The 15,830-nt window shown below is 48.6% G+C and overlaps 1 protein-coding gene across 3 annotated transcripts; it reads left to right on the top strand.

The window, feature by feature from the left end:
* The first annotated feature begins 5,663 nt into the window (after window positions 1-5,663).
* Window positions 5,664-15,785, top strand: PISD (phosphatidylserine decarboxylase). 3 transcript variants are annotated; one of them, XM_054392947.1, is made up of 7 exons: window positions 5,664-5,757; window positions 8,029-8,194; window positions 10,188-10,424; window positions 10,522-10,660; window positions 11,571-11,717; window positions 12,782-12,828; window positions 13,078-15,785. In XM_054392947.1, exons 1-7 carry the CDS (start codon window positions 5,708-5,710, stop codon window positions 13,300-13,302), a joined length of 1,011 nt encoding a protein of 336 aa, XP_054248922.1. In that variant the 5' UTR covers window positions 5,664-5,707; the 3' UTR covers window positions 13,303-15,785. The 3 variants fall into 3 exon arrangements, with proteins under 3 accessions (XP_054248922.1, XP_054248921.1, XP_054248920.1); XM_054392946.1 differs by having other exon boundaries at window positions 12,668-12,828; XM_054392945.1 differs by having other exon boundaries at window positions 5,755-5,945; window positions 12,668-12,828.
* The last annotated feature ends 45 nt before the right edge of the window (window positions 15,786-15,830 follow it).

Raw genomic sequence — 15,830 nt, 5'->3', positions numbered from 1 at the left:
GGATCAGCTTTCGTTTAATCAGATGAGGTAAAGCAGAGGGCTTGGAGGGAGACGGGTAGATATTTATCAGATGGAGGAAGCTTATCGTTTCAAATCCTTTCTGTCACAAAACGTTCCCTGGCTGGGATCTGCTCTGCTGTGTGCCATTCATATGCTAACCAGAGGAATTTACCTCTTCTCACCTAGGCACTGAGGAGTGTTGGTAAAAGACCAAAGAATGATTATGGAGAACCTTGGCCAAAGAGCCAGTTTGGATGAAAACTGGGTGAACAGATTTTTCTCTGGAGAGGAACTTCTTGTAGCTGTCATTTGTTTCCACAGTTCTATTTTGTGTGAGCAAAAAAGCAGTGCTTGTTGGGTGACATGACCAGGAAAAACATGGTCAACCTTTAGGAGATTTGAGCTGCAGTGACTTCTGGTAATATAGATAAGAGATTCATACACAGCCCTGTTCTGCTCCAGCCTCAGCTTACTGTTACAGACCACAGTGCTTGAATATAGATTTAGCATCTTGATTCTCAGACGTGAGAACAAGAAAGTCTTTGCTATTGATATACAAATACTGCTTGTATTTGTATAGCAGATCCTGGATGCTGTTTTGCCAGTATCATGCCAGAGGTGTTTCTCTTGGCCCAGAGGAGACAGACATTTGATGTTATGATAAGAGGTGTGTATCAAGTTCAGGAAAGAGCTAATAATGAAAAAATCTCGGATGGTTTATTTTAATCCAGTTTTGAAAGAATGAAACATAATCTCCAGTTGGTTGTCACTCATTCTTCATTCTTGCTCCCATGTCCTGATGCTGAGTTTCATCTCAGCAAACGTGTCATTAGAAAAAAAATTCCTGCAGTGGCCCTGTGCATGTGGCAAAGATGGTCAGAAAACGTTCAAAGTCTAACAACAACATATGTGAAGGGTGTGATGATGTAAATGGTTTTTTCTCTGCTGTACTGGAAAATCGGTGTTTTTCTGAGATGAACTGAGTCAAATCAGTATTTTCTTAACCTGGTCACTGAGATGGCTCTTGGATTATGTTAAATCTGTCCTATTCGTACAGCTTATTGAGCATCTTGCTGGGATGCAGCGCACTTCCATGCCTGGCTGAACAAGCATATGGCAGGTTGTGCCGAGGCACCGGGACGCCCCGGTGAAAGCGCAGCCGCGGAGCGCTGGGCAAGGTTCCCGACAAAGCCTGTGTCCTTGTTAGATTGGCCAGGGGCTCCTCGGGAAACCGAGCGGGGATGGGGGACCTTCTCGTTCATCGGAAGCGGCCGACCCCTGGCAGACAGAGTCCGTCTCCCGCGGCTTGCTCGAGGGCCGGGGCGCCGGGCTGCAAACCCCAGCCCCGGGCCATAGTCGGGCCGTGCGTCTGTCGCTCCCGTCCGGTTTCTCTTCCTCTTCGTTTCTCCGGGCCTGACTCCTCCTCCGAAGGGGGCCGGGGCCCTGCGGGAAGGCAGCCGCTTTGGAGCGCCAGTGGCTGGGAGGCGAGGCGGGGGAGGGCTGCTGCCCCGCGCCCCTTTCTTAAAGCGAGCACAGGCCGCTTGCGGCAGCGACGGGAGCGTGGGTGGTGTGCCCGGCCGTGTCCCCGGCTCTGCTGCGACCGCGGGGAGGTAGGTGGGGGCCTGCCGGGGAGAGGGTGCGGGTGGAGCCGCCGTCCCAGTCCTCTGCCCCGTCGAGAAGGAACCCCCGGGTGGCTTGGCCGGCCCGGGTGCGGGAGAGCTGGGCCTGACCGGCGGCTCCGCGGCTTTGTTCACGTGTCCAAAAAGTGCTCCTTCAGGCGGGTCAGCGCCGCTTTAGCCAGGGCCAGCGCTGGCGCTGCCGGCCAGGGGCTGGCAGGGTCGTGCGGACCCTGCTGCCGCAGCGGTGATTGCTCCTTGGTTCTCTGGCTTGGTGGAAGTTTCAGGAGAGCTGTTCTAAATTATCGACTCTCTCATGAGTAATCTCTTAGCAGACTCCAGCCAAATCAGTCCCTTGGAGCAGCCTTATCGGAGTTAAGAGGCCCGTGGTTAAATCTCTCCGCGGGAGCGGCAGGCAGCGGCCGAGGCTCCGGCGGCAGCTTCCGCAGGGTCCCGCCGCGTGCGGCGGCGTGACGCGGTTGGTGCTTCCTCTGGAGAGCCCCGGCGGAGCAGACAGCTGGCTTCACAGGTATCACTAGCTAACTATGGGGGGGGGGAGGGGAAGTTAAACATTAAATGAAAATATTACTACAATATTCAAATAGCTGAGTCAGGCTTAGGTGTCAGCAATTTTCATGTCACTTTGTAAGAGTAAATACAGGTTTTTTCCTACCTTCACAGAGATCTTTGAGACTATATAGAACAGGCTATTTGCACAGGATTAAGGGTTAAGTTTACAAAACCACCCAACTTTTTATGGCTGACTTAAAATACCACAGTTTCCCCCCATTTATAAAGTGCAACAAACCCATCAATGTAAAATAAGGGGGAAACGATCGAAAATAAGGGAGAAACTATCAAAAGCTTTTCCCTAGATTAAGAAAAAATATATGGAAAGGACTCTTCGTATGAAAAGTAACGGATCTTGGAAACGCAGGATGGGTAAAGCTGCGCAGGATAGTTTCCTTAGCCAGCATCAGTAGCCTGCGGAAAGCGGCAGAGCCGGGCGGCTCCCGGCCGAGAGTGGCAGGGTCCAGGCAGAGACTGGCTCCGCGCTCGCTGGCCCCGGCAGCAGGAGAGCGGATCTGTTGTGTGGGAGTTCAGGAGCTCTTGACTGGGTGTGGAGCATCCACTGTTCGTTTTGTTGGGCTGTCCCCGGAGAAAGGGGTGGGAGCAGAGATGACATGTCTGGAGTTAAACAGCTGCTGCTGGGAAAGGAATGGGACCTTTCCTTAACGGTCACCAAGGACCTCTCCCCTGACGGCAGGACCTTGCTTTTGCTGGCACCTGAACAGGACGGTAGGGTTTGCAAAGGCACAGAACATAGCGTTTGGATGTGTACAGTGCAGTTGGAAACAGCAGTTCTGCTACCAAATGTAGAAAGTGAGTGCGCAGAGCCCTCTGGTCACACTCGTGCATTCCATGCCTGTTGATTCATCCTGATGATTTAAACCCTAGACTTGAGGTTTGCAGTTCAGTTGCATGTTAGTCTTCCTGGCAATGCTCTCCTGTTTCTTTTTAAAACTTGAGGGCAGCCTCGAGGGTAGTAATGACAAGGAATGAAATAGGGTCACTGGCTTTGATACTCACTTGAGCTGACAGAGCAGAATGGTGTCATGTAGCTGACAGATTAGCACTTGTCTATTGGACAATAATTCTCCAGGGATTTGTAACTGCTGATAGCTGCTGCTTTTATTTACCTGATATGGATTCTAGGGGAGTCTGGTACTGATGTCCAACCCCTACAAACCAACAAGCACAAGGTATTTGTCTCAGCTAGTAACACAGTGCTTGGTGGCACTGCTTGCATCCCAACAAGTCCAGCTATTGAGACGGCTTTATGAGTTCCTCTGTCACGAGCTGGTTGATTACCAGTTCTTGTTCCTTTCCCCATTGAAAGTAGGTAAACTCCAGGTAGATTTTCGATGTCAGTCTTCTTACACTGTAGGAACTCTACATTGTTCTGGGGTGGCCCCAGCAGGGCTAGCAGCTTGCCATAAATACCAGGGTTTGAGCAGGACTCAGGTTTATGTAATGAGGTCAGTAGAACTTAGGAGAAACAGCTCTTCTTTATTCATCTGAACTCAGTTTTTTGACAAAGTGGAGAGAAAAGGAAAAAAGCTTTTAACACCAACATTTCTCCCTTCCTGGAGAGGAATGTCTCTTGTACCACTTTTTTTTTTTTTTTTTTTTTTACACTGAAGGGTGGTAGTTCCACTGCATTAGCTGGAGAATATTTCAGTGTCCATTTGTGTTTAGAGAGCAGGTGAGCTCTTCAGCTTGTTCCATGCTGTCAGAGAATCAGACTTGTGCAATCTAAAATAGAATAATTTCTTGACTATCTTTTGGGGGCTAAGATTGAATCTACTGAAAGACCTTGTGGGCTTGCCTCTCTTACGGGAAGAGTACTGAAGCCTGTTTCTATTTAAAATCCAGTATTTACTGGGGGCAACTTCTAATGTTTCTGGCAAATGAAGAGAAATTGTTGCCCTGTGCTCCTCGCTTTTCTTAAAGCTTTGATGGGATTTTGTGTAACTGCTGCCATCATTTTACTGTACAGGTGGCTTCATTTTCATTGTGTGGGAGTTTCTTGTGCCAGCCAGAGAAAGACTGAACGATATTTTAAATAGGAAAACATAAAAAGTTGGCACAGGGTGCAAGGAGGAAAGATGCATTTTGAGTGCTTTCAATTAACTGGAATTTTGTTCATATGCAGTTGTTCAAATTCAGCTTAAACAACAGGCACACAGGTCTCGGAACTGACTGAGATCTAGAATTCCATTTAGCAGTTTTCATGCTGAAAAAATACTCTTAATTGCAGGGGCTCCAGACCTGGAGTTGAAGGCAAATCAAAATACACAATTCTTGCAAGACTATTTTCTTTTCAGGGCCTGCGAGGGATGTCATTAGCAAGGTATTTGTAGTTTTTGCTGCTGGCCCTTCTACCTCTCCAGTGTCCCCAGTGTAACACAACCCTTTCTTCACATCAGAGCCCCAGTGCTCTTTTTGATCTACTTTTTTAGGCATTCATGGTGCTTAGACAGCCTTGGGAACGGGGAAATTTAATTTTGTGAAATGGATGGCTACTAGATGTAGCTAGCAGACCTCCACTTTCTAAACCAGCAGTCTGGTTTCAGTCCAAATCCAGTCAACAGGAGACGCAGAAAATCTCTGCTGGAGATGTGGTCTGCAGGGTCAAAGGGAATTTTCTCTTCTGTTTAAGAATGCTCAGAGAGAAGTACTGCAGCCTTTTGTCTTTAAAAGAATATACAAACCCAGACCAGCTTCCTTTGCTTGTTTTGCATTTCAGTTGTACTGAACATAAACTGTGATGGTACTGAGAGTCCCAAAGCAGAGGCAGTAAACACTTCTGGAACCAGTTCTCAAGCTGGGCTCATTTCATAAAGCACCTGGCTATTTGTAGAAGGTCCTTTAGCTGCTCCCTAGGTGAGTCTTTTGAGATGGAAGAAGCTTTTCAGGCGATGGATCTTGGTGTCTGGCAAGGGTTGTAAAATAGAAGACATTCCTTTCCTTTATGTTTTCTTCTTTCCAAGCTGGACATTAAGAGCAGGAAAGGGATTTTGGTGCCAATCAGCCCCAGAACTCTTCTAGTGGCAGGTGCTGCAGTGCAGTTGAAGTTGGGAATTGACTCCTCCTCCTCTCCGCCCCCCGTTCCTCCTCTTAGCCTCCATCCGGGCTGGTGCTGGGGTTAACCGTGGGAGGCCAGCTGGCTGCTCGTCCGCCCGTAGTGCACCGCTGCCCCGGAGAGCCGATTTCAATGGCCATGCTGAGCAGCGAGAGGCAGGGACTGCAAGGGCTGCGAATGCGGACGGCTCCTTTGTGTCCTGCGGGGAGTCAACTGTGCGGCAGGATGTGGCGCTGCGACACGATGCTTGTTTGTTTGCAATAGCTGCTATCCTCCTAGCAGATACTCAAGTGGGAAGCAGAGGGGGAGTCCAGAGTCAAGCCAGCGGGGGAATTGGGAACTGTGACGCCGTGTCCTCTCCTGTGCCAGAGCAAGCAAAGGAAAGAGAGAGGTAGAGGAAAAAAGGAAAAGAGCCTGAGCCTTGCAACCAGCCGGCACCCTGACGATGTGTCAGTCAGACAGCCTGCAGGAACCAGAGCTGCACGCAGGGAAATGGTGAGATGCTACAAAGCTTTATCTAACCCTCCACACTCTTGCTACAACCTCCGCAAAGTTAAAATTCATGTCCGGAGGCTGCGCTCAGGGACCAGCGGCAGCTGTGCCAGGGACCAGCACCCACCACTGGAGAGCCCAGGCCCGGCTGGCTCTGCCGGTGGTACACCAAGTAGGAGAACTCGTTTCAGGTACTGTGCAGTATTTTGTGCTTTGCAGCAATGGTGACTGGAGGGAGGGACTGCTGGGAGGGCTCTGGGCAGAAGGAGCCAGGGCCATCTGCGAAGCTTTTGTTTGGCCTAATTACCACAAAGCTTCTTATGCACTGAATTGGCAGGGGAGGGTATGCTGCTGTGTGGCAGGGGAATGAGGCTTCCATGCCTTTCCCTTCTACTCTCCATCACTGGGAGAATGGAAAAATCAGCGACGGACTGCTCTGAAACCAGGCCAAGGCAGTGGGAAGCCTGAGGGCTCCGGAGTGAGCTGCCAGGATGCAGCTCTGCAGGGATTGGTCCAGGAGCAACTGCAGTGAAGGGGGGGGGAGAGCAGCGGGAGGGGGAACCCAAAGGGACCTCTGGGACCTCTGCTCAATGCACCCCACTAGCCCCTGAGCAGAGCACACAGCCTGGTGGGTGGCAAGCAGGGGAGGGAAGAACATGAAGTGTCCCTTCCTATTGCCATGAAGAGTCAGTCCCACCTCCTGCTGAGAAGGAAGCCTCCAGTACCTCTGCTGAGACAGTGCCTCGGCTCCTCAGGGGCTTATTTTCTCCTTGCGCAGATGACTCCCTGGTTTTTATTTAGCAGCGTTTTGGTGGGAAAGAAGTTTTCACTGCAGGGAAAAACCTCTGAGCCAAAAGCACCGTTTTTGCATCCCAAAGTGGTGACAGCTGTACCTGCCTGAAGGGTATTTGAATTGTGATTCAAGTTTTATAAGGAACATGTTGGCAAGGGAATTTCTTTTCAGTTTCCCAGCATCCTTCCATCTTGGAAAGGCATGCACAGTATTTTATATCCTGTAGTGCAGTGAGAGACAGAGAGCTGTTCAGGAGAAGGTCCCACTCTGGACACACAGCTGTAGCCAGGCTGCAGGAAGGCTGCCCTCAGCGCTGTGTGTACAGTCTCCTAGCCAAGATGAAGCAGTGCCCAGATCTGAGTGTTTTGCCCTCAGCTGGGCAGACTTGGATTTGATAATGCAGCCTTGGTTTCTTCATGAGCAGAAGCCAAAGAATAAATGGGGACCTGAAGGGTGCTGTCACATACAGACCTGCAAGGGTCTGAACTGAGGCCTATGATGTTCTCTGCTAGGAAGCTAAGCAGCTTTTCCTTCTGAGAGTTTCAAGTTCAACTTCTCGTGGCCATGTGTGCAAAAGGAGTTCCTTCTCAGTCAGGACATCCATTTGACACAGTCACAGATGTAGCTGGGTGGGAGGCAAAGGAGCTGGTTCTTGGGATGTGGAGCTCAGACTGCCTTGCTGCACTAGCAGGGTATTGTGGCTGTGTCCACGTGGTCTCTGCTCAGCACCAAAACCTTTTGGAGTCCATTATCTGTTGTGTTAATGAGCTTGGGAGTGCCTCCTGTTGCTTCTCCAATCACTGCTTGTTTCCTAAGGCCAGGGAGTGGCCCACAGGTCTGTTAAAGTTGGACTCCAGCACAACTAGAGGCACAATCTAGTCAAGGTGCCTTCAATAGGTGAACCATCTGAGGGACTTCAGTTTATAAGGTTTCAAGGATCTTTTTTTCCCCTTCTCTGAGTATCTGTTCTTTCCTTAAAATTGTCCCTCCAGTCCCAGCATCAAAGATTCCTAGCTTTTGGAACGTTGTTTGCTGTCTACCTTGGCCATCTCATGGCTAGAGCAATGTTTTCTGGGAGATGTAATCTTCTGCTGTGTGGAATAACTTTTTCTCTTTGGTAGCTGGGTGAAGCAGCAGTGAGTTTGTTTTCCAAGTGTCACCTGCAGAGGCATCTTGCCTTCATTTTTGAGAGTGTCCTTCATAAAGGTGACCTGTGAGAGTGAACATGACTTTTGGGACAGAGAATATTTATCTTTTTTTTCACTTTTTTTTTCCTTTTTTTTTTATTTTTTAATTTTTAATTTATTTTTGAGATAAACTGGCCTTGTGTTTTGGGAGAGGGAAGAACTGATCCAAATGAAGGAGTAGGGAATCAATATTTAAGTAAAGCTGAGCAGGAAGAAGTGATTGCCAGCTGGCAGCAGCTGGTGGCTGCGAGCAGAGCCTGCTGACCCTCTTGTGTTGTGTATGTAATCTTGCAGGTTGCAGTTTCCCCAGCTGGCCCTGAGGCGAAGGTTGGGCCAGCTGAGCTGTATGTCTAGGCCTGCCCTGAAACTCCGTTCTTGGCCCCTGACTATTCTCTATTACCTTCTGCCTTTCGGTGCCCTTAAGCCCCTGACCAGAGTGGGATGGAGGCCTATGAGCAGGGTAAGTGCAAGCAGGGCTCCTGCACTCCGGGTACCTGAGCAGCTGGCAGCAGTGGGGTGGAGAGAGCCTTGGTACAGGACAGGCTGATGGTGCCTGAGCTCTTCACACCCCAAGCACCTGGCAGCAGTGGGGTAAAGATATCCTTGATACAGGACAGGCTGATGGTCACTTGTGTGAGTGCAGAGGGTTGCAGTTCACGTTTCCCTTCAGTTTTTACTGTTCCTAGTGGTGTTGGAAATTGCTTTGCAGACAAGTGATGGGTTTGTTTTCAGCAGCAGAGTATTTCTCTGTCCTCTAACAGTCAGGGATGTTCCCAGGAAAATCAACAGAAACTTGTGAATTAATTCAGTCACTTTGAAGTAACAAGGCTAGGGTAAGACAGATGAAATCTCTTCTTGACTTCCCTTTTCTGGCCACACTGAAATGGTCTCTTGCTTCCTGTTGTTTTTGCACAGTTTGTGCCTCACATTCTTTGAGCATTTGCAAATCCCTGCTCTGACTCTGCTGAGAGCAGGGTGTGCAGGATGCCTTGCACCAAGAGTATTCTTCCCACAAATCTGCCATTGGAGAATGCAACAACCACACAGATACCTGGATTGAAAACTGCAACAGAATTGCCATTCCTTTGTCTTTGATCCCAACAACTTGAAAGCCAGGTTCTTTTGAAGAGAAGGTGGCTAGGAAATAGCCCTTTGGACACCTAATGGGATTTCCCAGCTGCACCTGCTGCTTCTCAGTGTCTGTGGGAAGCACAACCAATCTTGGAAGTTAACAGTGGATATAAGGCATGACAAAACCCCAAAAGTGGCAGACCACTTTTTTCCTCAGTACTTCAGCATTTATAGCCTAAGGTATGCTTAGAAGTGTTGAAGTGGGATAGGACTAGGTTGGTGTTTTCTGTGTGCAGTGTCACTGCACTCTAGTGTGCTGCAGCCAGGTGAGCAGTGAGTGAAGCCTTCAGTTGCTGTGTGGGATACACCTGACAAGTGCTAAGCCAGCTTGCTTCTCCTTGGGTTTTGTGGGGTGTTTTGCAAGACTTAATTCTGAAGGATGTGGTTAATGCTGACAATAGATGATGGTTCCGATTAAGAGGAAATAAAAAAAAGTGATGTGAGGTGGGATTTAAACACAGCTGAGCTGTACTGTTCCAAGCCCCAGTTCCAGATTCAGCAGGTCATTCTTTGTTTTGCCAAGCTGGGCAGAGAGCTGGAGTCCCTGGTCCACACCCACTACTCCTCCAGTGATGTCACAGTCATGAGGGTTTTGGCTGATAGTACCACAAACCCCAGAGGACTGACTTTCTGAGCTTGCCAGCAGGACCTGTCACCTGTACAGCTGCATCAACAACACAAACCTCTGACCAACACTCATTTGGTTCTTTGCTACTCAATCTTAGGCTAGGAAGAAAGGCACTTTCTACTCGTGGAATTGGCAGCTGCCATTGCTGTGAGGGGAACAGGGCTGGGCTAAGTTCATATTGGTGTAGCTGCATCACATGGGCACATTCCTTCATCTGTGCTGGTATCACTGGAGCAGTCCAGCACCAGGGTGTGGGAAATGGCCTCATTAGTAGATGCATCTCAGGAGCACATCATCAAACACAGAGAAAGTATTTTTCAGTCAACTTTCATTTGGTTATTCATAAATACGAATACATTGGTGATGTTAAATCCTGCTGCTGAGTGTTCTACTAGAAAATGTTTTCTGCAAGCCTCACATGAGGCTGTTTCCAGTGACTTGAATGTGGAGATTCTGGGTTCAGCCTGAGGCTACAGCAAACTTTGTCCTGTCCTTTACTGCCTTCACCAGAACGGAGGGAGGGTGAAGTGCAGTGTTACTGCTGACCTGAAGGCTACTTTGTGCCTGGTGTAACCCCCTGAATTGAGGGGAGCAGTTACCTGGAAGAGCTCAATCCTTCCTGGTTCATGGGGAGTAAGGGAGAGCCATCACTGGGAGAGACCCCAGGGCCACGGTGCAATCCATCTCTCTGCAGGTTGCGCTCTACAAGTCGGTGCCAACTCGCCTGCTCTCGCGAGCCTGGGGGCGCCTGAACCAGGTGGAGCTGCCCACGTGGCTGCGGAAGCCAGTCTACAGCCTCTATATCTGGACCTTTGGAGTCAACATGAAGGAGGCAGCTGTGGAGGACCTGCACCACTACAGAAACCTCAGCGAGTTCTTCCGCAGGAAGCTGAAACCACAGGCACGGCCGGTCTGTTGCCTGCACAGCGTGGTGAGCGCCGGCACAGCAGGGCTGCCCCCGGCCCTCAGGCACCCCTCTGCTTGCTGGGGAAGGAAGGAATCACAACCGACTTCTCTCTTTGCTCTAGATCAGTCCTTCTGATGGAAAGATCCTGAACTTTGGACAGGTGAAAAACTGTGAAGTGGAGCAAGTGAAAGGGGTCACTTACTCTCTGGAGTCTTTCTTGGGCCCTCGCATCTGTAGAGAGGAGCTGAGCTTCAGCCAGGGTGAGTGCTGCACCACTTCTGCACTAATTATGCTCAGCTCCTGCAGGGTCAGCAGGGATCTGCAGGAAAGAGAGGATTTTTCTTTTGCCTTCTCTTTCTCACCTTGTCAGGAACAAAAGCAGGTCTGATTTTTTTATTTAGGGATAAGCAAGTCACTGTTCTAGCTCTTAACTTTCTCCCCAGCAGTTTCTAGTATCTTGCCTGGCTCATTCTGATGATCCGAATCTCCATGGTTCCTGTAACTGACTCCAAGATTTACCATTGTAACAAGGCTGTGTAGCACTCCTGCTGAAATGTCCCCAAGCACCTGGTTAGCAAGGCTGGTTTAGGTGGCTCCCTGACAAGATTTATGCTCAAGCCCTGTACCTGTATTGACCCTGTGCTGTTGTCACTGCTCTGCTGCACCTCTAGCACTGTCTCCAAGGCCTTGGGTCTCGATGAAAGCATCTAAACTGGCAAGGGGACTGGAGAGACCAGGTTCTGCAGACAGCAGGGTTGTTTTCAGCATGAGCACAAACAAAACTGAGGCATTTTGTAAAACTAGGGGTCCTTCACAAACCCTGTTCCTCAGAGGGCTGCTCTGAGAAAAACTCTGCTCTCAAAAGGGAAACTCTAATGAAAATTGTTTCACTGGATTTGAGTTTCTGCTCTTCTGTTTAGGGAAGGGCAAACTCCACAATTAAGGAATTTCCAGAATCATTAGAACAATACAGGACCTAATTTTGTTGTAAAGAGAAAGTAACACTTCACAGCACCAGATGCCTGAATGAAATATATCTTTCTGTAGTCTCAGCAATACAGAGGGGCTGCATTTAGTCCTCTGCAGCTGCTACTAGTCCTGGGGTAGACTGCTCAGCTGAAATAAATTGACTGGGGAAATAACCCTTTCCTGTCCTTGCTTTCTTTGCAGCCCCAGCTGGCAACTCTTTTCAGCAACAGCTAGTCACAAAGGAGGGCAATGAGCTCTATCACTGTGTCATCTACCTTGCACCAGGGGATTATCACTGCTTCCACTCGCCCACTGACTGGAGAGTGTCCCACCGACGCCACTTCCCAGGTAGGTTTCTGTCCCTGGAAAATGAAAGCAGAGCAGCTGTGGAGGGGAGCACATCAGTAATTCCTGGTCAGCTCAGCCAGAGCTGCTTGTGTTCAGCCACAGTCTTAGTAACCACTTCTGTGCACTTACTAAGGAGAACGGGAAAGGGCTGCTCTCAGGCACTGGACAATTAACCACTGAAACCTGTTCCAAGCTGTAGCTTCCTTTTAGTAGCCTGCAGGTTTTTTGTTAGATCGATCTGATGTGCTTATTTAATGCCCCTTTCAATTCCCTCAGGGCTGAGACTACGAACTAACTCTGCCTTTGTCCTGACCTGCTCTCTCAAAGGCCTGCAGATGACAACAGTAGCTGTCGTTTGTGAATTTGTAGGTGACACTAGTGTGGAGGTGGTTGGTTACATCTTTGGTAGAGGAATAGCATCAGATCATGTGGAAATGAGTCCCTGCCCCATCAGTTTAGTGAGAGAGAAGTAGGTGTGACTGATGCTAGCACAGGCTTCAGAAATGGCAGCTATTTTAAAAGGGACCACCACCCCAAACTGTCCTCCCTCCTTGAAGGGCAGGCTCTCCCTGCCTGCAAATGCAGTCAAGGTGAGGCTGCAGATGGAAGTAAGTGAAAGCCAAAGGAGATGGGGGTGCCTGCAGCCTGAAAAGCACCATTTATGATGTAAAAATGAACCCCTGGGGCTCTTTAACAAAGATGGTGCCTGACAGTGACTCATCAGCATGATTTGCAGGTTCCCTGTGGCTCTGCAGTATGAGTCCTGTCCAAAGGTGGTGATCTTCCTGGAGAGAATGAAGAGTGCACCTTTCGTGACTGCTCTGTGTTTCCTCCAGCCTTGTCTGTTTGCTCTGCCCAGCACTTGCCTCTCTTCCCACACAGAAGGGACACAAGTGCTGCAGTTAGGCTGAAGGTGGCTTTTGGGTACTGAGGGCTTTTCCTTGTGGCAGGCTCTCTGATGTCTGTGAACCCCGGGGTGGCTCGCTGGATCAAGGAGCTGTTCTGCCACAACGAGAGGGTGGTGCTCACGGGGGACTGGAAGCATGGCTTCTTCTCCTTGACAGCTGTAGGAGCCACAAATGTGGGCTCCATCCGCATCTACTTTGACCAGGTGAGATGGCAACAGGCAGCTGTCCTTGTGATGGGTGGGCTTGGGACAGGGCAGCAAAACTACCCCACAAAATTGTAAAAGAAGCCCTGTTACTCTGAAATGAAGGTGTTTTGCACCACTGATGCTCTGAGTGATTTAAAGGGAGTCATCTGCAGTAAAGACTTTTTGAGTCATCAGATGTTGCTCTGAAATGCACAAAAGAGCACAGAGCACTGCACTCCATTAATGCTTGCTTCCTTCTCTGCACAGGACTTGCATACGAACAGTCCTTCTTACTCCAAAGGCTCCTACAACGACTTCAGCTTCATATCCAACAACAACAAGGAAGGAATCCCCATGAGGAAAGGAGAACACTTAGGGGAATTCAACCTAGGCTCTACGATTGTACTTATCTTTGAGGCACCCAAGGACTTCAAATTCCACCTCAAAGATGGGCAGAAAATCCGCTTTGGAGAAGCACTGGGCTCTCTATAGACATTCTTTCAGCAGGGGTTTTCTATCCAAAGGGACTCCTATCACACCACTGGGTGTTCCCCTTAACAAGTATGCATCACTCAGCAGGACCTGGGTGAGGAAAACAGAAGATGTCTGCTGTGTTAAACTTGAGCATATTTGGCCTACATTTGCATGCTGCTGCATGCAGAAAGAGCTCAATGAGGTACAGCTGCCTTTCGAGAGGCCACCTGTGGAGCTTTGTGTCTCACCCTGTGCCTGTAGTCTTTCATGTTCTCCCCTCAATGTGCCACAGGATGTTCTCAGAGCCTGTAAGTCCCTTTTAAGCCTTTCTAGGCTGTGCAGGTGCAATGGGGAAGGGTGGAGATAGAGATTAGCTGTATTTAAAGGGACAGTGACAGGCTGAGCCAGACTTTGTACTTTATATCTGCAGTATCTGTTCTTCAGACCTTGAGTAAAGAATGTGCTCTCCTATTTATTTAATTTTAAGACACTCCCCTGATATTCTTGTCTAAAGGCAGCCTGTGATTGTGTAGAGCCAGAGTTCAATTGGCTGACAGGGCTTGACAGTCCAGAGCAAAATGCACAAGAACTTACACTCAGCCAGCTTTTCTGTTAGCCAGCTCTGACACTGTTCCTTTAAAAATTAACTTTGCACTGTATTTTAAACCTGGAAACACTGTGCCCACATTCCATCCCACAGAACCCCTCAGCTTGGGAGAGCTTTTGTAAAAAAGAAAGAAAGAAAAAAAAAAACCAACACCAAAAAACCCCAAGGCATGTCTCCTGTTTCCAATCCAGGGTTTCATTTTGCTGTTTCAGGCCTTAAAAGATTTTGTTTGGACAGAAGACAATTACTTCAGCTCTGGGAGGAAGCGATTAGAAAACAAATGGGATGTTCTCCTCACGGGATGCAATGAGAGGGTAACCAGAGTGTGGGTTTACTTTCTGCTTGTATCTTCATTGCTGTTTTGTCACTGAATTCTTGGGAGAGGTAGATCCTTTATGTACAGAACAGTTTCAGATGCTTCAGGACCAATGCCCTATCGCCTGACTGTGTATAAAAGCATTATGGATCTTGGAAGTAATCCCAAGTTGCCAACTTGGCCATCCTCTAATGCACTGGCACTAATTCCATCTTACTCAGAAGACAAACACCCCACGTGGCTCCCACTCCTGCCCTTGTGCTTAGTGCTAGGAATGTGCTGAGGGCTGGAAACTCTATGCTGAAGCTTTATCCTAGAGCAAAACTTCAGAGCCTCTTTGTAACTTCACCTCAAGGAGAGTTAAAACCTAACACCCTGGATCTGTTGAATGTGGCACTGACTAAACCTAGTGCCCAAATGCGGAAGAGGAATTGAGTTTCAAAGCAACGTATCAATTGTCTTTAGACAAACTGTTTCAAGTCCAGGCACTCCACACAGAGCTGACTGCTGTCCAGAGCTGGTGGGAATGGAGCTGCCTAAGACACCTGCCTTTGTGCTCTGAAAGAGTTCTGCTATTACTTCCTTGCTTGAGCTGCTTTTCTGCTACTTCAAGGAGACAGTAGGCTTTGACCAGCTCTGATTTCCTAAAGTAAAACTTCTTCTTTGTATGCACTGCAGAAAATAGAATGTTTTTTTGTACAAATGTGCAGTTTGCCAAGTCCTCTATGCTTAGCTTGTCATCAGGAAAGGAGGGATGATAAACTGCCAAAGGCCCTGACTTGGATGATAGTGGCTGCTTGGGTGACAAGCAGGAGAAAACTCCTTTGGCTCCAAGAGTCCATTTCCTCACTTTACAGGGGGAGGAGTTTGAAAGCTTGAAGTGGCTCTCAGCCCCCTATATTGTTAAACTTGTTGGCCCTACCAAGTTTCCTCCTGCAGCAGTATAGGGCCATGTACAGGTTAGAGAAGGGTACTCTGTTTTGAAACCACTGCTGATGAGAAGAGACTAAAGCAAGCATCACCCCCAAGAGGATAAAGCTTTGACTAACCTTTCGACTAAATTTCAGTGTCAGATTAACAGTAGAAAGCAAATTTGTTCTTGTGGATGGGAGAAAAGACAACTGAATCTTTCCCCCTTTTCCACTGAGGCCCAGGTCATCCAGACGCAGCCAAAGCAATCCTAAGCTTTAATTCCTTCCTACTCAGCATCATCCTTCACTGTATCTGAGGGTCACAATGGAAGGTGGGTTAGCTGCTGTTTGCTTTATTAGCAGTCTAAGAAGGGGGAAAGGACTCAGCATGCAAGTGGCTGTTTTTGGGAAGGTGTCAATACTGTGCAGAGCTGGCTGCTTCCCAAGCATTTAGTGTCATACAGTGCTCAGCAGCACACCCTGCACTGAAAGCTGTGAACTTCTCCTGCATGGAGAATCCCTTTAATTCAACTGTATCAGTAGCACAGTATTTTTGTATGTCAAAGTGTGACTTGACATGAACCCATTTACTTGCAAATGTTTTGAAATAAAGAGTAATATCAGTGTTGCTTATCTGTGTGAAGTAGCAGGGTAACCTAAACTAGGTACTCAGGGCAGCAGGAGCTCGATGTAGTTACTGTTTGCTTTGGCT

Source organism: Indicator indicator, chromosome 26 (assembly GCF_027791375.1).
Source record: "Indicator indicator isolate 239-I01 chromosome 26, UM_Iind_1.1, whole genome shotgun sequence".
Lineage (NCBI taxonomy): Eukaryota > Metazoa > Chordata > Aves > Piciformes > Indicatoridae > Indicator > Indicator indicator.
The sequence above is the reverse complement of the archived record's forward strand: the minus strand, read 5'-3'. Positions and strand labels throughout refer to the sequence as shown.